We start from the raw sequence: 23,203 nt of genomic DNA, 5'->3' as shown, positions 1-23,203 counted from the left end.
GGATAAAACGAAGGCGTTTTTCAATGTAGGGTAAGCAACTTTGAAAGTTGATTTCCCTGAAGCTTCAGTGATGGTTTCTGACAAAAGCGTTTGCGTTAATTGGCATTTATAGGCAAGACATGCGGTTTGGTGAGGACTTAGACTACTCACAAGCGTTACGAGTAATTCTAGTCACGAACACAGTAATTTTCAAGTTAAAATAGACTTGATAAAAATAATAAGTTAAACCTAGAATTCAGTCATTATATTTTGCATAGTTTTCGCTCAGGTAAGCACTGCTTTTCTTGCTTTCCCTCACCGATCGTCACTGGTGATTCGATCATTGTTCGGAATAAGCCGCTCCCAGTTTGCTGTGATCGGTGAATAGTGCCTCCACAAAATGTGCTGTAGCTTTCTCATTTCTGCTCGGATTTTAACAATTCTACAATGGTTGAAAAGCACGATGCCTCATCTACCCGAATGAATTAATTGCCAGTCCAACATCTGCATTGTATTTATGTAACACTAACTTAAACTTTACTATTTTGTACCAATTCTCAGCAATTCAATTTTTACAAGAATAATACCAAACCAACACAAATAAAAAGAGTATGTCTTGTTTTATTCATCTGTTAACTTTCACGTTTATATCTAATCCACAAAACGAGCAATTGTTGCTCAAACGTAACCGCTCGACGAAGTTTTTTCCAATGCATTCAGGCGATTCGATCATTGTTCATTATAAAAAGTCGTCCCCCGTTTGCTGTGATCGGTGAAAAGTGCCTCCACCAAATGTGCTGTAGCTTTCTCATTTCTGCTCGGATTTTAACAATTCTACTATGGTTGAAAAGCACGATGCCTCATTTACCCGAATGAATTGATTGGCAGTCCAACATAAGCATTGTATTTATGTAGCACTAACTTAAACTTTACTACTTTGTACCAATTCTCAGCAATTCAATTTTCACAATAAAAATACCAAACCAACACAAATAAAAAGAGTATGTCTTGTTTCATTTATCTTTTAACTTTCACGTTTATATCTAATCCACAAAACGATCAATCGTTATTCAAACGTAACCGCTCGATGAAGCTTTTTTGACAACTTTACTGACTTTGGAAAGCACGATACTGCATCTACCCGAATCAGTTAGTTGCATGTCCAAGGTATAGAGTAGCCTATATTTATCTAACGCTAACTTAAACTTTACTATTATGACATCAATTACTCCAAAAGTGATATGACATTAGGACAACACCATGAACTCCAAACAGACTTAAGCAATGATATCCATAAGCAGACAATAGGCAAAAAGTGTTTAGCCTACTAATTCCCTTTAATTGAATCTTGCTTAAACATTTTTAATTATTCCAGACATGTTGGATCAATGCTTGGCCTACGCAGTTTTTGAAGTCAAGATTCAGTTGGTCAAGCAAAAATAGTAGGCTACACATTTAGTCAAACGCAGCAGCACCAGTTTTCAAGATTAAACAATAGAAACCCTTTAATGATGCAGAAATCAGTAGTCTTAACAGCATCAAATTTTACGTCTTTAAGCAGTTTAACATCGCCTATCTTAATACGAGAAGTAAAATGGGGTGACTTTGGTCCAGTTATGAGACACCGCTTACTTTAATTTTACAATGGTTCTGGGAGAAAATTTTATTTATGACCCATATAGAGGGCTATCAATAAGAGCCCTTACATATTACCAAGTTTGAAGTCATTTGGTCCATGCGTAGAGTTTAAAAAAAAAACTATAAGTGGTTTTCACTCCAGTGTTTTAAAAAAACTATAAGCAGTAATCTTTTTTCAAGACATGCTAATTGCCAACCCCAAAAAGGGGTGTCACTGGCCCCTTTTAGAATTTTTAAAATATTTTCAACAATCAGCACTCGTGATTATGTATCAAATATCAAGTTTCGTCGAGCGGTTACGTTTGAGCAACGATTGCTCGTTTTGTTGATAACATATAAACGTGAAAGTTTTTAGGTGAATAAACCAAGACATACTCTTTTAATTTGTGTTGATTTGGTATTTTTATTGTAAAAATTGAAAATCGATATCCATTCCGCTTTCACTTCTATTCCGTGTTTTTGCACCCTTCCCAAAAGTAGTTGCGTTTTTTGCTTGACGTCACACATTTTCATAACGTCACTGACCAAGGCAGCAGTGTTGTGCGGATATTGAAATTTGATAATCCAATCCAATCCGAAATTTTTTAGAAATATCCGAATCCAATCCTGATTCAAAAATAATAGGAAAAGCAATATCCAATCCAGATCCGAATATCCGAAAACTAGCATTATACTTATAGCAGACATAGCCTATGTTACACTAACATTTTTTTCTTACCCTACCATCCTTGTCCCAATTGCAGCATAATGAATTTATACTGATATTAAAGTAGCACTCAGCCTACCAGTAGTCAATCTGAAACACAACAATAAACGACAATAACAAAACAAAGAAAATAGCAGTGTAAGCATGCACAATTGCACAGTTGCACACACTTATCAAAAGCATACTGTTTTTGAATATAGCCTAATGATACAAATGTCATTATAAGATCAGTGTATAATAAATTGTCACTAATCACATGCTACCTTCCATGAACCATACAGAAATGTAAGTCGTTCAGAAAACTATTCTTCCTCAGACCTAAACACAGAGTTGAGTACAAGTAAAGCATCAACAGTTGATAATGTGAATATAATCTAAAATGTCAAGTTAAAAGCATAATAGTATACTGCACAGCAACAGGAGATCTACTATGGCAAACTTTTTAGCTTCTGCTGGGCACCGGCCAGCACTTTCTAGTACCGAGGTAGGCTACTTTCATCAACCTCTTAGCGTGGCGTGCCTGCCTTTGCTTAGTTGCTGGTTTGCTTCTGCTGACTGCGACAGACTGCGACTCTGCGAGTACCGGTACCGTACATCGGTATCAGACTAGTGCTGCCAGATCTACGGAGGCTAGCTTCCCTGAAACGAAGAACAGCAACTACATGGAATTTATGTCATTCAATTTATTAAAACGTAACTAAACAAAGTTAAACAGATTCGGATTCGGACAATCCGGCTCCGGATCCAGCTTGGGAAAAATTGAATCTAATCCAATCCGGATCCGAAAAATTTCTTCAAATCCGGCAGGATCAGACTCCAAAAATCCGGATCCTGAACAACACTGCAAGGCAGCCGAGACAATGCTATACCCAGTGCTTCCACTTTGAAGAATTTTATCCCGAAATCGGAATTTTTCAACGCTTCAAAGGATAAAAAAGGGAAATGAAGATAGGAAGGATTTTTAAAGATTATTAACAATTTCACAAGGAAACTTTGTCTTTAAAAGGGAAATGTTGTTTTTAGCAATTTTAAAGAAAAACTTTTTAATATTCCTTTTCAAAAATTCTAACAACGACTGGAATAACACCACCGTCATTCTGCCAGAATAATTTTTCCGCTTTCCGCCAAAAAAATGATCCATGAATAAATGCAAGGCATAAAGTGCGACCTCACATACGTTCGAAAAAATTTAAATAAAAGCATAATCCGCAACACGTGCCACTTAAATTTTACATGCATCGGATTCAGTATTGAATTACCTTTCAAGAGATGTGCATCAATAAGTAGACATTTGGGAGCGTCCAGCATAACGGTTCAAAGATGGAGGATGTTTTTACGATATTCAAGAAAATAATACGATTTTTGCATAAAAAATACCTCTCCAAACATCTTCAAAAAAAACTATAATCCGCAACACGTGCCACTCAACTTTTACATGCATCGGATTTAGTATTGAATTACCTTTCCAGAGATGTGCATCAATAAGTAGACATTTGGGAGGAACGTCCAACAGAACGGTTCAATAATGGAGGATATTTTTACGATACTCAAGAAAATAATACGATTATTGCGCAAAAAACACCTCTCCAAACATCTTCGAATAGAACTATAATCCGCAATACGTGCCACTTAAATGTTACATGCATCGGATTCAGTATTGAATTATCTTTCCAGAGATGTGCATCAATAAATGGGCATTTAGAAGGAACGTCCAGCAGAACGGTTCAAAGATAGAGAATGTTTGACGATATTCAAGAAAATAATACGACTTTACATAAAAAACACCTCTCCAAACATCTTCGAATAGAACTGTAATCCGTAAAAGTTTTACATGCATCGGATTCAGTATTGAATTACCTTTCCAGGAATGTGCATCAATAGGTGGGCATTTGGGAGGAACGTCCAGCATAACGGTTCAAAGATGGAGGATGTTTTAACGATACTCAAGAAAATAATTCGATTATTGCATAAAAAACACGTCTCCAAACATCTTCGAATAGAACTATAATCCGCAACACGTGCCACCTAAATTTTACATGCATCGGATTCAGTATTGAATTACCTTTCCAGAGATGTGCATCAATAGGTGGGCATTTGGGAGGAACGTCCAGCATAACGGTTCAAAGATGGAGGATGTTTTAACGATATTCAAGAAAATAATACGATTATTGCATAAAAAACACGTCTCCAAACATCTTCAAATAGAACTATAATTTGCAACACGTGCCACTTAAATGTTACATGCATCGGATTCAGTATTGAATTACTATTCCAGGGATGTGCATCAATAGGTAGGCATTTAAGAGGTACATCCAGCAGAACGGTTCAAAGATGGAGGATGTTTTTACTACATTCAAGAAAATAATACGATTATTGCATAAAACACCTCTCCAAACATCTTCAAATAGAACTATAATCCGCAACACGTGTCACCTAAATTTTATATGCATCGGATTCAGTATTGAATTACCTTTCCAGAGATGTGCATCAATAGGTGGGCATTTGGGAGGAACGTCCAGCAGAACGGTTCAAAAATGGAAGATGTTTTTACAATATTCAAGAAAATAATACGATTTTTGCGATTTTAACATCCTTCTTTGAACCGTTCTACGGTTCAAAGATGGTTCAAAACGGTTCAAACGGTTCATTTTACATGCATCGGATTCAGTATTGAATTACCTTTCCAGAGATGTGCATCAATAGGTGGGCATTTGGGAGGAACGTCCAGCATAACGGTTCAAAGATGGAGGATGTTTTAACGATATTCAAGAAAATAATACGATTATTGCATAAAAAACACGTCTCCAAACATCTTCAAATAGAACTATAATTTGCAACACGTGCCACTTAAATGTTACATGCATCGGATTCAGTATTGAATTACTATTCCAGGGATGTGCATCAATAGGTAGGCATTTAAGAGGTACATCCAGCAGAACGGTTCAAAGATGGAGGATGTTTTTACTACATTCAAGAAAATAATACGATTATTGCATAAAACACCTCTCCAAACATCTTCAAATAGAACTATAATCCGCAACACGTGTCACCTAAATTTTATATGCATCGGATTCAGTATTGAATTACCTTTCCAGGGATGTGCATCAATAGGTGGGCACTTGAGAGGAACGTCCAGCAGAACGGTTCAAAGATGGAGGATGTTTTTACGAGATTCAAGAAAATAATACGATTTTTGCATAAAAAACACCTCTCCAAACATCTTCAAATAGAACTATAATCCGCAACACGTGCTACTTAAATTTTACATGCATCGGATTTAGTATTGAATTGAATTATCTTTCCAGAGATGTGCATCAATAGGTGGGCATTTGGGAGGAACGTCCAGCAGAACGGTTCAAAGATGGAGGATGTTTTACGATATTTAAGAAAATAATACCACTTTGCATGAAAAACACCTCTCCAAACATCTTTGAATAGAACTATAATCCGCAACACGTTCCACTTAAATTTTACATGCATCGGATTCAGTATTGAATTACTATTCCAGGGATGTGCATCAATAGGTAGGCATTTAAGAGGTACATCCAGCAGAACGGTTCAAAGATGGAGGATGTTTTTACTACATTCAAGAAAATAATACGATTATTGCATAAAACACCTCTCCAAACATCTTCAAATAGAACTATAATCCGCAACACGTGTCACCTAAATTTTATATGCATCGGATTCAGTATTGAATTACCTTTCCAGAGATGTGCATCAATAGGTGGGCATTTGGGAGGAACGTCCAGCAGAACGGTTCAAAAATGGAAGATGTTTTTACAATATTCAAGAAAATAATACGATTTTTGCGATTTTAACATCCTTCTTTGAACCGTTCTACTTGACGTTCCTCCTAAATGCCAACCTATTGATGCACATCTCTGGAAAGGTAATTCAATACTGAATCCGATGCATGTAAAGTTTAAGTAGAACGTGTTGCGGATTATAGTTCTATTTGAAGATGTTTGGAGAGGTGTTTTTTATGCAAAAATCGTATTATTTTTTAGAACATCGTAAAAACATCCTTAATCTATGAACCGTTCTGCTGGACATTCCTCCTAAATGCTCACCTATTGATGCACATCTCTGGAAAGGTAATTTCAATATTGAATCCGATGCATGTAAAATTTAAGTAGAACGTGTTGCGGATTATAGTTCTATTCTAAAATGTTTGGAGAAGTGTTTTTTATGCAAAAATCGTATTATTTTTTTTAACATCGTAAAAACATCCTCCATCTTTGAACCGTTCTGCTGGACGTTCCTCCCAAATGCCCACCTATTGATGCACATTCCTGGAAAGGTGATTCAATACTGAATCCGATGCATGTAACATTTAAGTGGCACGTGTTGCGGATTAAAGTTCTATTCGAAGATGTTTGGAGAAGTGTATTTTATGCAAAGTCGTATTATTTTCTTGAATTTCGTAAAAACATTCTCCATCTTTGAACCGTTCTGCTGGACGTTCCTCCCAAATGCCCACCTATTGATGCACATCTCTGGAAAGGTAATTTAATACTGAATCCGATGCATGTAACATTTAAGTGGCACGTGTTGCGGATTATAATTTTATTTGAAGATGTTTGGAGAGGTGTTCTATGCGAAATTCGTATTATTTTCTTGAATGTCGATAAAACATCCTCTATCTTTGAACCGTTTTGCTGGACGTTCCTCCCAAATGTCCACCTATTGATGCACATCCTTGGAAAGGTAATTCAATACTGAATCCGATGCATGTAAAATTTGAGTGGCACGTGTTGTGAATTATGCTTTTATTTAAGATTTTTCGAACGTTTTTTAGGTCGCATTTTATGCCTCGCATTTATTCACGGATCACTTATTTAGGCGGATAGTGGAAAAGTTATTCTGCCAGAATGACGGTGGTGGAATAACCCATGGATGAATAACCATAGAAAACCTAAGAGAGTGGAAGCGTCATTCCCATTCACACTCCACACACCGCGATGGCACCACTCGAGTGCGCCCCCCGCGATTTTTGTTAGCACAACCAATTGTGAAAGCCTATTCAACCGGTACCTCTAAATACCCATTGTCAGGCATTGTCGGGTATTGTCAGCTTTTTGGGGGGTTGTGGAGCATTTTCAGGGGTTGTCGAGCATTTTCAGGGGTTGTCAGGTATTGTAGAGTAGTCTAACTACTTTCAGGAATTGTTGGGAATTTCCAGGCATTGTCTAGGATTTCCAGGCATTGTTGCTCAATATCAGTGATTGGCAGGTTTGGTAGTCATTATGGAACATTTTCAGGCATTGTCGAACATTTTCAGGGATCGTCGAGCATTTTCAGGGGTTGTCAGGCATTGTAGAGTGGCTACTTTCAGACACTGTTGAGAATTTCCAGGCATTGTCTAAGATTTCCAGGCACTGTCGATCATTATCAGTGGTTGACGGGTTTGTTAGGCATTATAGAACATTTTCAGGCATTGTCGAGCATTTTCAGGGGTTGTCGAGCATTTTCAGGGGTTGTCAGGCATTGTAGAGTAGCTACTTTCAGGCATTGTCTAGGATTTCCAGGCATTGTCGATCATTATCAGTGGTTGTCGGGTTTGTTAGGCATTATAGAACATTTTCAGGCATTGTCGAACATTTTCAGGGGTTGTCGAGCATTTTCAGGGGTTGTCAGGCATTGTAGAGTAGCTACTTTCAGGCATTGTCGGTAGGCTAATTTCAAGGCATTGTCTAGAATTTCCAGGCATTGTCAATCATTATCAATGGTTGACAGGCTTGTTGTTAGGTATTGTCGGAAATTTTCAAGCATTGTCGAACATTTTTAGGTGTCAGGGGTTCTCAGACATTGTAAAGTACTTTAGATTCTTTCTGGCAGGCATTGTCGGCAGTGGCGTAGCTAGGGAATGTGCCGCCCGGGGCGGATTCAGATTTTGCCGCTCCTTCAAGAAAAAGCATGTGAAAACAGGCCCGGATTTAGGGGGGGGTGCAAAAAATTTTTTGCACGGGGCCCCCCGATCTAAAAGTGCCCCGGGCCCCCCATCAGCTAAATCCGGCCTTGTGTGAAAGTGAAATGCGTTTTTTTATCAGATTATAATCAAAATCAAAAATCGTAGTCTAAAAGTGCCGCCCCCAGACGTGCCGCCAGGGCAGTCCGCCCCTCCCGTCCCCCCCCCCCCCCCAGCTACGCCACTGATTGTCGGTTATCTTCAGGCATTGTCCAGGATTTCCAGGCATTGTCGAACATATTCAGTGGTTGATAGGTTTATTAGGCATTGTCGAACGTTTTCTTGGGTTGTCGATCATCACCAGGTTTTGACAGGTTTGTCAGGCATTGTCGATACTTCAGTTCAGTTCAGTTGTTTTTATTTCTGACCATCATATCAAAACAATACACGTCAACATAGCAAAGGTCGAGAAAAGGGTAGAAGCGACAAAACGCGAACGTTAAAACTTATGATAGCCAGGTCATTTAAACTGCTGTGTTTGTGTATACCGTTTGTTTGTTTGTTTGTTTGTTTATCTTTATCCTGCATTGCGGGAAAGCGGACTTGAGCGCTATGCATCGATGTACGCCTTCCGACATACACCTGACCCACGCTGCAGCCGACGGCAATGTCAGTTTCCGGTTGTCTACTCTACTTATGACTTAAATTTGGTACTACCCATTACTCGAAATCGATCACTAGGTAGAGGCAATTATCGTTAAGTTTCTTGCCCAGAGAAACAACAGCAAGTGCGGGTGGCTGGAGTCGAACATGCAGGCTTTCGACTGCGAGCCCAACGCGCTAACCACTCGGCCACGGCTGCCGACTCGGCCACGGCTGCCGACGCACACGCACACGCGCACGGCTGCCGTAAATACGTTTACAACCTACGCAAAATAGAAAGGGATCATTCTGCTGCGCATGCAGAGCTGGGAATAAAAATGCATGAAAATGTTCAACAATGCCTGACAAACGTGTCAAAAACCAATAATGATCGACAATGCCTGGAAATCCTAAACAATGCTAGGAAATGCCCAACAATGCCTGAAAGTAGCTTAATCTAGAATGCCTGACAACCCCTGAAAATGCTAGACAACCCCTGAAAATGTTCGACAATGCCTGACAAACCGTCAACCACTAATAATGATCAACAATGCCTGGAAATCCTAGACAGTGCCTGGAAATGCCCAACAATGCCTGAAAGTAGCTACCGGTACTCTACAATGCCTGACAACCCCTGAAAATGCTCGACAACCCCTGAAAATGTTCGACAATGCCTGAAAATGTTTAAGCCTGTCAACCACTGATAATGATCGACAATGCCTGGAAATCCTAGACAATGCCTGGAAATTCCCAACAATGCCTGAAAGTAGCTACTCTACAATGCCTGACAACCCCTGAAAATACTCGACCATCCCTGAAAAAGTTTTCCCTGAGCCCTTTTTGAGGCGATTTGTGCAGTTCATAGCTGCACAATGAGGCATTTTGTAAACAATTTGTAGCACGTATATCAACTTGAGAAAGCTCCAGCGGGGAATACCATGTGCTAACAAAGATGGCGGCTAGCAAGTTGCGACGGTGCCGCATAAAGCGCTCTATGACGCTTCTACTCTCTTAGGATTTCTATGGGAATAACGATGATCACCTGGTTTCCGTCGTCCCTCGACATCCGTAACCCCTATTACTCTCTTTCCCATCTTCACCTTTCAGTCGCTTGATTTCTTTTCTCGCCATTTTGGGAATTGGACGTGATTGCAGACTGCAGTGAGTGAGTTAGTTCTCAGTTCTTTTAGTTAAAATTAGGTAATCCGTTGATTTACAGTTGAAGTTGAGTAGCAATGACAAAGTTCACTGAGATTCGACCTTCGACGTACAGTTAGGTATGATAAGCTTAGGCTAGTGATCAGTGGCGTACGCAGGATTTTCTCAAGGGGGGGGGGGCCATTGAGAGTAGCGTAGCCAGGAATTTTGAAAGGGGGGGTTTTGACCAACGGCGGGCGAAACCCGACGGCGTTTTCGCTTAAGACGACACCCAGCGGCGGGGGGTCTGGGGGGTCTCCCCCAGAAAATTTTGAAAAATTACTTTGAATTTGGTGCATTCTGAGAGCATTTTCAACAAAAATGTGGGTATGAATATTCTTGTAAAATGGTGCTGTCAGGTGGCATAGCAAAAGGATAAGATCATGTTTTCTTCGGCATTTTTCGGATATAAAGCTAAGTCTCTATGTTTTCTTGTTGTTAATTCCTGGCTGAGATGATTGAATGTTTGGTATTGGCAAAACTCGCTCTTTTAATGCAGTTTTGTTTAAAATTAGGCAAGTTTTTTTTAGACTGAAACCATCATTCCCAAGCATAAAGAAACTGAAAGCATCATTCTCGATATCGTGACGTCACACGCGTGCCAAAGTGGGGTTGTAACCCCAAGGCCCCCCCCCCCCCCCCCCCCCCCCCCCCTTTGGCTATGCCACTGGCCATTGATATCCCAGACGTCTTCATGACATCCCAGTATGGTTTTAGTTTAGACTTTATCCATTTCTCTCTCACTAATCACTATAATAGGCTTACAGAACACTATGCTACATTGGCATACCTGGGGTGGGGTAGGTGGATTGGGCCATGTATTTCGTATCGGCTTAGTTTATAAAACAACATTGTTACAGTAATTGCTTTGACAGAGCAATGCAAAACATATTAAATGCCTTAATCTACGTCGTTAACTACTAAAACATTTTTAAGGGGGGAGGGGCCATAGCCCAATGGCCCCCCTCCTGCGTACGCCACTGCTAGTGATATCATAGATATCTTACATAAGTAAGATATAAGATATCTATGGTGATATCCTTCCGGCTTATAAAAGTTAATTTTTGCCTATGCTAACTGTTAACTGATTATGGTGTCATAATAATAGAGGCTAGGCTATGTAGTGTGTTGTGTATACAACATGTATAGTGTACACAGTCAGACTGAGTTAGTATCATGAATAGGCCTAGTATCCTTGAGTTTTTCGTCAGTTTCAGATGATTGTGAAGACGTTACTGACAAGGAGAAAAAAGAGATAGCCTAGCCAATAGTGTTAAGTTAGCGGCTTAGCGCATCAAGAAAAACTAAACACAAAAATAAATTTGTTAATGGATGGATAATTTGTTGAAACTGGACATTTAGGCTACCACGTGTACATTTTCGCTGTTAGGGATAGGTTAGGAGTCCGGGTAGGAAAGATGAGAGTGGTAACTGGTAAATGATGTCCAGGACCAGGTGGTAAATGTCCCAGAACCGACTAACTGACAAGCAGTTTTTTGGCTGGACAGTGAACAAAGGAAGTAAACCATGTTATTGTAAAATATGGGCTGCTTTTGTGCAGCCTACTGTTCTAATAAAACAACGTTGCTTCGACATACCGGTGCTACTGAATAAAATCGAGATTACAATGGCTTTAACTGAGATTATAATAACTTTAAAGTTGTATTTGCACCTTTTTTAACTTAAATAATGTCAAAAATAACCTCCCCTATGAGGGAAATTTTAAAAGATTTCCGACTGAGAAAAAAGGGATTTTTCAGGACAAAAAAGGAAATTGTAGAGGATTTATCAATTGTCAGAAGTGGAAGCACTGGCTATACCAGCACCGTATCTTTTTCGTCCCGGACGCGTTAATGACGAAAAATAAAATGATTGATTGATATTTTTAATGTAAAAATTAAATTTTAGAAGGTTGGTACAAATTAGTGAAGTTTTAGTTAAATGGCTACAAATTGATGGATTTTAAATCATTTCTTGGGCTTATATTGAACACTCGACGTTGGTTTATTGTTTTATTGTAAAAATATTGTAAATCCATATCTATTCCCCTTCATCACTATTCACTTCTATTCGACCTCTGTACAATGTACACATTCTTTATTCTTCCCAAAAATAGTTGCGCTCTTTTGTATGACGTTCCAAGTTCCAACGTGTGGTGACGTCAATAACCAGGGTGACTAATTCTATACGAACACCAAATTTTGTTGCAGTAAATACTGGTAGGCTACAACAGTAAAATTTTAGACAGATTGTAAGTGCAAAAACAACTGTTTTTTCGTTTTGTTTTTAAAAAAAAAATGTTTTTTTTGTTGATAATAATCGTGTTTATTTGCGACCATTGCGATAACATACAGTAGCCTACACTGCGATCACAGATGCAACACAACAGACAGCAGCGAAATGACATATAGTCTTCAAGTCGGTGTCCGACAAGGATGCAACCTAGTTCGTACCATGAACAGTTCGGACAGTCAGTTCGTACCTTGAAAAGATCGAGAAAAAAAATTAAAAAAAACCGAAGTCGCAGATCGCAGTGTCCGCAATCATTTTAAAAATTTTCCCCTGAAAAGATTGAGAGAAAAAATAGCTCAAAACCGAAGTCCGCTGATCGCAGTTTCCGCAAACATTTTTCCGCAGTTTCCGCTAACCCTAATTCTAACCATAGAGTAATCTATGCTCTAACCCTAATCCTCGCTGATCGCAGTTTCCACAAACATTTTTCCGCAGTTTCCGCTAACCTTTACCCTGACTATAGAGTAATCTATGCTCTAACCCTCGCTGATTGCAGTTTCCGCAAACATTTTTCCGCAGTTTCCGCTTACCCCAACTCTAACGGTAACGCCTAGAACGCCACACAACTAAGGCGAAAGAGCGATGTCCATTAAGTCCTGTCTTTGTCATGAGTTACCAAGGGGGGTGGGGGGGACTTATATACCAGTCCCAGGTATACAAGTTCTCTCATTTTCGTAAACCATCATTTTTTCCCGATTAGTTTTCTTTTTTCAATTTCTCTTTCGCCTGAGTTGTGTGATGTTCTAGGTTTTTCCAACTCTAACCATGGAGCCTAATCTATGCTCTAACCCTCGCTGATCGCAGTTTTCGCAAACATTTTTTCGCAGTTTCCGCTTACCGCAGTTTCCGCTAACCCTAACCCTCGAGTTTGTTTCAAATTGTTTGGGGAAACTCCGATCAGCGACTTCGGCTTTGTGCTATTACTTCGGCTTTTTTAATTTTTTCTCTCGATCTTTTCAGGGTACGCACTGGCTGTACGATTGGTTCAAGGTACGAACTAGGTTGCACCCGTCCGACAAATTGTTCGTAAGCAATTGTTTGTAAAGCAATTGTTCGTAAGCAATATTGTTCGTAAAATTAATTCTTCGTAAAACAATTCTTCCTAAAGCATTTTTTCGTGCATGCAGTTAAAATTTGAAAACAATAAAAACTATTAATACTACAAAAAGTGCTCAGTGCTAAGCAAAAAAGCAGAGCAGAGCGAATTAAATCAAATATAGTTATTACTATCTGAATCCTTAACAGCCTGTTTCATCTTGGATCATCAGAAGTTTTGAAAAACATGCAAAAACAATAAATCGGTAATTCTTGAAGAGATATTAAATATTGTAACTGTAATTTAATCTGCAAAAAACTTTTAAACCTGTAATTCCTGAAAAGATATTAAATATTATAACCATAATCCAATCTCCAAAAAAAACCTCAGAATTACAAAGGGCTACCTCCATTCGTTACTGCAAAGCCTCAATTAGAATGTTCAGCTTGCAACCAAGCAAAATGATGCCAACACCTGTGACATCACAATGAAGCAAAATGCCATAAGGATAAAGTAACCTGTAGTAACCTGAACAAAATGAAATTTAATTTTTTTAAAAACCTGTAAAAACCAAATGAAATTTAGTTTGAAATTTATAACCTGTAAAAATCAAATGAAATTTATTTTTAAATTTAATTTTAAATTTAGAACCTGTACAATTAAAAAAAAATTATTTTATTTTGAAGTAGCCTACTTGAGTTTAAATTTGTTTCTATGATGACATATTTACCCACCAATTCAGAAGGCTTGTTCAGAAAGTGGTTACTATCAGCCTTCAGAATGGCCAGCTTTTCAGCCAAACAGAGGCCACAATTATTACGACCACCTCCACTATAAGGCCGAGCACGGCAATGGATGGACCATGTTATTTTAGGATCAACATCCCTGTCTTTAAGGTCCCAAACTGCCTTAGATAGTTTCGTGCTGTTTCGTTTAGATCTATCCAAAAAGGAACATTTATGGTTGGAAAAACGTTTTTTAAAAGTAGTCTCACAACAACCAATGTAATTAACAACCTTAGGGCCGTTATCAATGGTGGCTTTGTAAACTACGGCCTTCTGCAAGCATTGTCCATTCAAAGGACAATCTGGCTTCACCCTACAATTGCAACCAGGCTGAGACGGTACCTCTAAATACCCATTGTTAGGCATTGTAGACATTGTCGGGCAATGTCAGGCATTGTCAGGCGTTGTCAGGCATTGTCGGGCATTGTCGGGCATTGTCGGGCAATGTCGGGCATTGTCGGGCATTGTCGGTTTTTTGGGGGGTTTTGGAGCATTTCTAGGGGTTGTGGAGCATTTCTAGGAGTTGTCGAGCATTTTCAGGGGTTGTCAGGCATTGCAGAGTACCGTAGCTACTTTCAGGCATTGTTGGGAATTTCCAAGCATTGTCTAGGATTTCCAGGCATTGTCGATCATGATCAGTGGTTGACGGGTTTGTTAGGCATTATAGAACATTTTCAAGCATTGTCGACCATTTTCAGGGGTTGTCGAGCATTTTCAGGGGTGTCAGGCATTGTAGAGTAGCTACTTTCAGGCATTGTTGAGAATTTCCAGGCATTGTCTAGGATTTCCAGGCATTGTCGATCATTATCAGTGGTTGACGGGTTTGTTAGGCATTATAGAACATTTTCAGGCATTGTCGAACATTTTCAGGGGTCGTCGAGCATTTTCAGGGGTGTCAGGCATTGTAGAGTAGCTACTTTCAGGCATTGTTGAGAATTTCCAGGCATTGTCTAGGATTTCCAGGCATTGTCGATCATTATCAGTGGTTGACGGGTTTGTTAGGCATTATAGAACATTTTCAGGCATTGTCAAACAGTTTCAGGGGTTGTCGAGCATTTTCAGGGGTTGTCAGGCATTGTAGAGTAGCTACTTTCAGGCATTGTCGGTAGGCTAATTTCAAGGCATTGTCTTGGATTTCCAGGCATTGTCGATCATTATCAGTGATTGACAGGTTTGTTAGTCATTATAGAACATTTTCAGGCATTGTCGAACATTTTCAGGGGTTGTCGAGCATTTTCAGGGGTTGTCAGGCATTGTAGAGTAGCTCCTTTCAGGCATTGTCTTGGATTTCCAGGCATTGTCGATCATTATCAGTGGTTGGCAGGTTTGTTAGTCATTATAGAACATTTTCAGGCTTTGTCGAACATTTTCAGGGGTTGTCGAGCATTTTCAGGGGTTGTCAGGCATTGTAGAGTAGCTCCTTTCAGGCATTGTCTTGGATTTCCAGGCATTGTCGATCATTATCAGTGGTTGGCAGGTTTGTTAGTCATTATAGAACATTTTCAGGCTTTGTCGAACATTTTCAGGGGTTGTCGAGCATTTTCAGGGGTTGTCAGGCATTGTAGAGTAGCTCCTTTCAGGCATTGTCTTGGATTTCCAGGCATTGTCGATCATTATCAGTGGTTGACAGGTTTGTTAGTCATTAAAGAACATTTTCAGGCATTGTCGAACATTTTCAGGGGTTGTTGAGCATTTTCAGGGGTTGTTGAGCATTTTCAGGGGTTGTTGAGCATTTTCAGGGTTGTCAGGCATTGTAGAGTAGCTACGTTCAGGCATTGTCGATAATTTTCAGGCATTGTCTAGGATTTCCAACCATTGTCCATCATTATCAGTGATTGACAGGCTTGTTAGGCATTGTCGAACATTTTCGGGGATTGTCGAACATTTTCAGGGGTTGTCGAGCATTTTTAGGGGTTGTCAGGCATTGTGGAGTAGCTACTTCCAAGCATTGTCTAGGATTTCCAGGCATTGTCGATTATTATCAGTGGTTGACAGATTTTTTAGTCATTAGAGAACATTTTCAGGCATTGTCGAAAATTGTCAGGCATTGTAGAGTATTAAATGAACGGAGCACGTAAAAATTGGGAGATGAAACTACAGCCCTGATCAATTTTAAGAAGGCAGAGTATATTACAGAGTATAACACAAAAAAAAACTAGCTGCTGCTAACAAACTTGAAAAAGTGCAGCTAAATTTGCGAATTAGTGTTTTTTTTTCAGAATTAGTGATCCTCATATAGTGATGCATGATTTAGAAAAACATTTCAATTTTTTTTTTTTACTTATAGCAATAACGTAAAAAAATTGAGGGGTTACCGGTACTGTAGTTCGCCCGCAAATAATGACGTTGGCCCAACTTTCTGTACAACTGCACACCAACATTGGAAAGAACGACTTCCTAATTCTAACTTTTTTTGCGTTTTCATTGTCCCATTACAATTGTAAAGGGAATACCATGAAGGAAACTTAAACAATTCTTCGAAGGTATCTTCAATTAAAATATTTCAAAAGTTGTCAAAGTTGGCAAAACTACACTACCCTCAGCCAACCCGAACAACCGTCAGCCAACGTTGGGCCAAGGAAAAATGTTTACTGGGTAGCTACTGTTGTGTGCGACGCGAACACAACAGGTGCGGTAGTTAATTGCGCCGGTGACGTCACGATTTTCCTAATCCACCCGGCAGGACTGAGCAACTGTTAAAGCACGCCAACTTGAAGAAATCACTCGGTTTCCAATGACTGCTTCGCAGCAATGAAGTTTATACGGTTTTTCTGTCAAGAAATAACACAACATAAGACACTAGTCACAATTCAGCAAGCACAACAGTCGAACTGATAAACGTACCAAATTTGTTGACAAACAGTTCTCAATCCACTGTACGGTACACAAGTTCCACAGGTTGGCCAATGACGCACTGAATAAATAAATTCGCGATGTTACCTTACACAATTATTACGTAGGCTACCGTACCGTACAACCATAACGCTAGGTCAATAATCATTAAAAAACAAAGAAACGTGGCAATTCACTTGGCCTAGTTAAGATCGGTTTACGAGAATTAATTTCCATTAGGCTGACAAATTATTGGTCAATAATTCAGTAGTAAACATAAATCCACAATTCACGACACAAATCAATCAATCATACAATTCAGAATAATGAACGTACCGGTAGTATGACCGGATCAGTAATGCCAAATGATGCACTTGTACGCGAAGGATTCTATAGTGATTGACTCTGCAATATTTAAGTTTGAAGTATTAGCCTAACAACAATTTACGCACATCAGAGATACGTTACGTTTGTTTACGGTAGACAGTCAACATTCAGCTACAAAAAACATTATTACATCACAAGTACGCTCACCAGTAAGTTGAACTTTGAGATAGCAAGCTGCAAATATGGAATTCAGCCTACACGCAAATAAGTATTACCATAGCAGTTGTCAAACTTAAGTCCTGTAAAAGTACATAACAGAGAAGCAGCTAACAAAGCATAAACATCAATCAATCAACTTTCAGTCACAAACTACAGTAACTAACAAGTTCGGCTAGCTGGCAAACTAGCAGCAAAAACGAAAACGTCTCGAAAGTTCCATAGACAATCTCGTGGTGAGTGTTGCCATTTGCAAAGAGCGATAACATAACAATGAAGGGGAAACGACGCTAGGTGGCGAATACACAAATCAACGGGAGTAATGCAGTAAAACGAAAGGCAGGCTTTTCAAAGACCTGTTGAAAATCTAACACTCCCGGGCCAAAGAAGGGCCAAACTGGGTCATTCTTTTCATGAATAAAAGTTTTTCAACAGTCTATTGTCATGTAACAGTTCAGTCCTTTGACTCTTCCTCATCGCTCTGATCTTCCAGCAAAATCTCAACGGTGTCTATTGGTGTCTCATCTTCATCTGGATCATCTTCTTCTCTTTGGACAATTACACAAAGTTTGGATATTGGTCTCTTCAGAGATCCGGTTGCAGTCTTCACTTCTACGGAACGAACAACTCCGTGACGATCAGGAAATGTTTCAATTACTCTGCCTAGTGGCCATCGTTGTCTGGGAGCAGAGTCATCAATCAAAAGGACGATGTCTCCTCTTCGGATATTTTCCGTTCTGTGAAGCCATTTTGTTCTTGACATCACAGATCGTGGGTATTCCTTAACCCACTGCTTCCAAAAGGTGTCTGCCAGAAACTGCACATGGCGGTATCGATCACTTGGTCGGTAGCCATCTCTGTCGCAGCTTAACATTGGTGGTAAATTCGCTGAAGAATTCAACTTCAACAAGTGGTTAGGTGTAAGGGGTAAGTCGCCATCAACTTCCAGTTTCACATCGGTGAGTGGTCTTGAATTAACGATGTCTTCTACTTCAAGAAGTAATGTGTGCAATGTGTCATCATCGAGTGGTTGTTTTGGTAAGATGTTCATAAGAATTTGACGTGCTGTGCGAATCATTCTCTCCCAGGCTCCACCCATATGGCTGGCTGTTGGGGGGTTGAATGACCATTCTATTCCTTGTTGTCGAAGGCTCTGGTGGATCTGGTTCTGATTCCACTCATCGATGGCTTGCTTCAAGATTCTTTCACAACCCACAAAGTTGGTTCCATTGTCAGAGAAGATTTTCTTGATGGGGCCTCTGCGAGCTATGAAACGCCGTAGGGCATTTATGAATGCGCCAGTTGTCAGGTCTGGTGCCACTTCCAAGTGAATGGCTCTAGTTGTGAGACATGTGAAAAGGCAGCCGTATCTCTTAATGTCACTTCGTCTGTTTCGGACATTCAGCGGCCCAAAAAAGTCAACGCCAGTCTGTGAGAATGGTGGCTGTGACATTTGTAACCTTGCTTCTGGCAGTTCTGCCATGAGCTGTTGTCTAGGTTTTGCGGTCCTTCGCCGGCAAGGCAGGCATCTTGCAAGTACCCTTTTAACCGCAACTTTGGCATTAACTATCCAGTATTTTTGGTAAATATTGTTCAGTGTATGGCTTTCACCCATGTGCTTCGATTCGTTAGTATGACAATGTTCAATTATCAAGTCCGTTAAGTGGCGCTCTGGAGCTATGATAGCAGGATGTCGCGTTTCGAACGGTAAGTCGGCTCTGTCGATTCTTCCGCCAACACGTAGAACATCTTTCATTAGGACAGGGCTGAGTTTTTCGAGTGGGATCCTCTTGGCTTTGGGCATGTTTGGATGTTTTGCTTTGGATAGAGATTTGATCCAGGCTGGAAAACTCTGACGCTGCTCGTATTTGATTAACTCAATTTCTGCCTCATCAAGTTCTGGCACACTGATTGGTCCTTTCAGTGTAATCTGGGTTTCGTTCTTCATGCGCATCAGTAAGTACGATTTGAATCTCAGGAACCAGGCTACTGATAGTTTCAGTCGGCGCAGAGATGAGAAGTAGGAGATTAGCCTGTTTGTTCCTTGGCTTTCAGTTGTAGAAATGGTAAAGGTTTCGATTTTCCTCTTTGGTTTGTAAGCAGCAAAGATATCTTCAAATTGTGGTTTCTGAGCAGTTTGATTGGGCCATTCTTCTGGAGGTTTCCTCAGAAAATCTGGACCATTGAGCCACATCCCAGAATTCAACAAGGCTTTGGCCGTCATGCCCCTTGAAGCTTGGTCAGCAGGGTTCTGCTTCGTGTCACGGACAAGAAAATTTGAAATGTCGGATTCAGTATCGAAATTGCCTAAGCCTGTCTCCTTTGGTCGAGTACCTCTAAGCAACCAGCCTAAGGGTGTCCTGACTGCATCAGGTCCTTGCTTCGGGTTAGGTGCAAAGCGGCTTTCAATGCATCGGTGGGCGACAGCATGATCATTTCCGATCAACAGTGTAACTGTACCATGGTCCAGTTGCTTCAAGTCAATGCCTTGGAGGTGCTTGTGCGTTTGCAGATACTCCGGAGAAGGCGCTGGAGTTGGCTTGGTAGGTATCTTGTCAACGACGATCACATCTGTCAGTTCTTGCACTTCGCCGCCAACTACTGGTAGAACTTTCAACGATACAGTTGAAGAACTGAAGGAATATGGTCCACTCGAAGACAGTGTTTGCACCTGGAAGTCACCAGATGGCTCAGGTTTCAGTTCAAGCATCTCTACAAGTTTTCGTTCACAAAAGGTGCGGTTTGAACCAGAATCTAAGAGAGCATAAGTATGTATTACCTTTCCTTCTCCTGTCACACGTACGGGAACGATGTCCAAGTAAGTTGCCGAGTTGCTTGTTCTGGAATGGAAGGTTTCTACAACTTCATTTGTGTTCCTTTCTGATGGTCTTCTTACGGGATCATCTGGCTGGCTATCATTTCTTCTATTAGCAATGGGATTAGGGTGTCGTCTCTGGATTTGTTCTCCAGTTGTGACCAGATACCGATGTAAAAGAGAATGATGTGATGAGCTTCCGCATTCAGTGCATTTACCTCGGCTTCTGCAGTCGGCACGTATGTGATCTGGTCCAAGACAGTTTAAGCACAATTTGTTGTTCCTTACAAATTTCTCACGTTCAGTGACGGATTTGGCTTTGAACTCTTTGCAGTGTTGCAAATAATGTGTACTATCGCACAGGATACATTGTATGAGTCGCTTGTTGCCAATTCGGAGCTGTCCGGATTGTTCAGTAGGTTTTGTCACTACGTTAAACAGTGAAGCCTTTTGTTTCCCTTTGGTGTCAGGCTTGTTAAGTTTGTCGACATTTGATGAAAAGAGTTTCACGCCATAGATTGAATTGGCAATCCTAGATTCGTTCGTTATGAAGTCAGCAAAATGTTGGAATCCAGCCACTTTTCCAGTGTCGTCATTAATTTTCAGAGCTTCAATTACCCACTTTTCTTTCAGAGACGCTGGCAGCTTATTTGCAAGGCAGGTGATAAACTGCACGGTATCCAAGTTCGAAGCTTCGGTGTTTGAGCTCAATGATGAACAACATCTTTTCAACAGGACGGACAACTTCTCCAATTGTTCGGGTTCGTGGTGAGAAATTCTGGTAACAGCTCTCAAGCGTTCCTCGCAAGCATGCGCAATAACGTGTGGTTGGCCATACCTCCGTTTCAATTCTTCCCACGCTTCATCATAGCAGTTGTGACCTTCGCTGCTATCGGCAAGGTGCCTTATTTGTTCACAGACTGCATCACAGCAGTGCTGCATGAGGTAAGACATCTTCCTGTCGGGTGTCAACCAATCAGAAATATGGGACTTAAAACGGTGCCAGAAAGCCCAGAAATCGAGTGGGTCACCAAAGAATTTCTTAACATCTGGTTTAGGTAGAAGTCGTTCTGAAAGATCAGGTTGTCGGCTAGTATAATAACAAGGGTAATTTACCTTTTGGTCTGGCATTCTTGCAGATGTTGCAGTTGGTTCTTGTTTGTGCCGCTCATCACCGTGACGCAGAGGTTCCAGGTGTGTGTCTTTGTGAGTGAAGGTTTGCTGTGGCAATCGTACGGGTGTCATTGATCCAACATTGATAATCGAAGAAGAATCATCTTGCCAGAGTGCGGCTTCAGTTTCGGCAGCTTTAATTTGACGCAGGTCTTCAGCTTCGGCTCTCTCACGTTCAAAGCGAGCTTTATCCTGCTCCAACTGAGCGAACAAGCGAGCTTTATCCTGTTCCATCTGAGCGAACAAGCGAGCTTTATCCTGTTCCATACGAACTAGTTCTTCTTTCTCTCGTCGCCTGGCATCATTCTGCTCTTTTGTCAAACGAGCTAGTTCCAATTTGGCATGTGCTTCACGTTGACGCAAACTGTACGTTGTACTCGATGACCGAATGCTTCCGGATTTGGAGCGGTGAGAATGGGTACGCAAGGACGAGTGATGTGAACGTAGTGGAGGAGTTTTAGTGTCTGTCCTCTCGCATTCCGTGAACCACTGTTTGGCTCTATCAGCAAATTCTTCTTTACCTTGATTGTAATCCCGTTTGGTTGAAAGACCTCCTGGAATTTGTTCATTGTCAGGGACATCGACACAAAGCGCCATTAAAGAAGCATAATTTTTATCAATTTCTAACAGGATAATCTGTACTTCTGTGAGGTTTTCACGTTTGCTCATCAGCTGTTCACCACGCTTGTAGCTGTCTCTCAAAGTAACAGCTGCTTGTTGAATAGCTTCGGCTTTGGAATCCATAACTGTGTATGCAAATCCGCTTCGCAACAGCATAAGCTAACTTCAGCAAATGAGAGTTGTCACGTAACACTGATGGGAACTTGGTAAGTAAACGCAAATTTGATCGTCAGGTTGGTGAAGATCAGCAGTTTGGTTCAATTGACGAAATCAGCTTCAGTTCAAAGATGGTTAAGCTTTGATGTCAAATTTGAAAAACGATGTTGTGTGCGACGCGAACACAACAGGTGCGGTAGTTAATTGCGCCGGTGACGTCACGATTTTCCTAATCCACCCGGCAGGACTGAGCAACTGTTAAAGCACGCCAACTTGAAGAAATCACTCGGTTTCCAATGACTGCTTCGCAGCAATGAAGTTTATACGGTTTTTCTGTCAAGAAATAACACAACATAAGACACTAGTCACAATTCAGCAAGCACAACAGTCGAACTGATAAACGTACCAAATTTGTTGACAAACAGTTCTCAATCCACTGTACGGTACACAAGTTCCACAGGTTGGCCAATGACGCACTGAATAAATAAATTCGCGATGTTACCTTACACAATTATTACGTAGGCTACCGTACCGTACAACCATAACGCTAGGTCAATAATCATTAAAAAACAAAGAAACGTGGCAATTCACTTGGCCTAGTTAAGATCGGTTTACGAGAATTAATTTCCATTAGGCTGACAAATTATTGGTCAATAATTCAGTAGTAAACATAAATCCACAATTCACGACACAAATCAATCAATCATACAATTCAGAATAATGAACGTACCGGTAGTATGACCGGATCAGTAATGCCAAATGATGCACTTGTACGCGAAGGATTCTATAGTGATTGACTCTGCAATATTTAAGTTTGAAGTATTAGCCTAACAACAATTTACGCACATCAGAGATACGTTACGTTTGTTTACGGTAG

At 40.4% G+C, this 23,203-nt stretch overlaps 1 protein-coding gene across 1 annotated transcript; it reads right to left on the bottom strand.

Moving 5' to 3' along the window:
* Positions 1-18,015: 18,015 nt before the first annotated feature.
* LOC145784692 (uncharacterized) lies at positions 18,016-22,293 on the bottom strand. The gene has a single exon (XM_082596556.1). The coding sequence runs from the start codon at positions 22,291-22,293 to the stop codon at positions 18,016-18,018; it is 4,278 nt and encodes a 1,425-aa protein (XP_082452682.1).
* Positions 22,294-23,203: the final 910 nt, after the last annotated feature.

This window comes from Aplidium turbinatum, chromosome 15 (genome assembly GCF_918807975.1).
Source record: "Aplidium turbinatum chromosome 15, kaAplTurb1.1, whole genome shotgun sequence".
NCBI classification, from domain to species: Eukaryota; Metazoa; Chordata; class Ascidiacea; order Aplousobranchia; family Polyclinidae; genus Aplidium; species Aplidium turbinatum.
The sequence above is the reverse complement of the archived record's forward strand: the minus strand, read 5'-3'. Positions and strand labels throughout refer to the sequence as shown.

Coding starts and splice junctions, on each gene's coding strand:
- LOC145784692 (XM_082596556.1), bottom strand. CDS start 22,293: ATGGATTCCAAAGCCGAAGCTATTCAACAAGCAGCTGTTACTTTGAGA.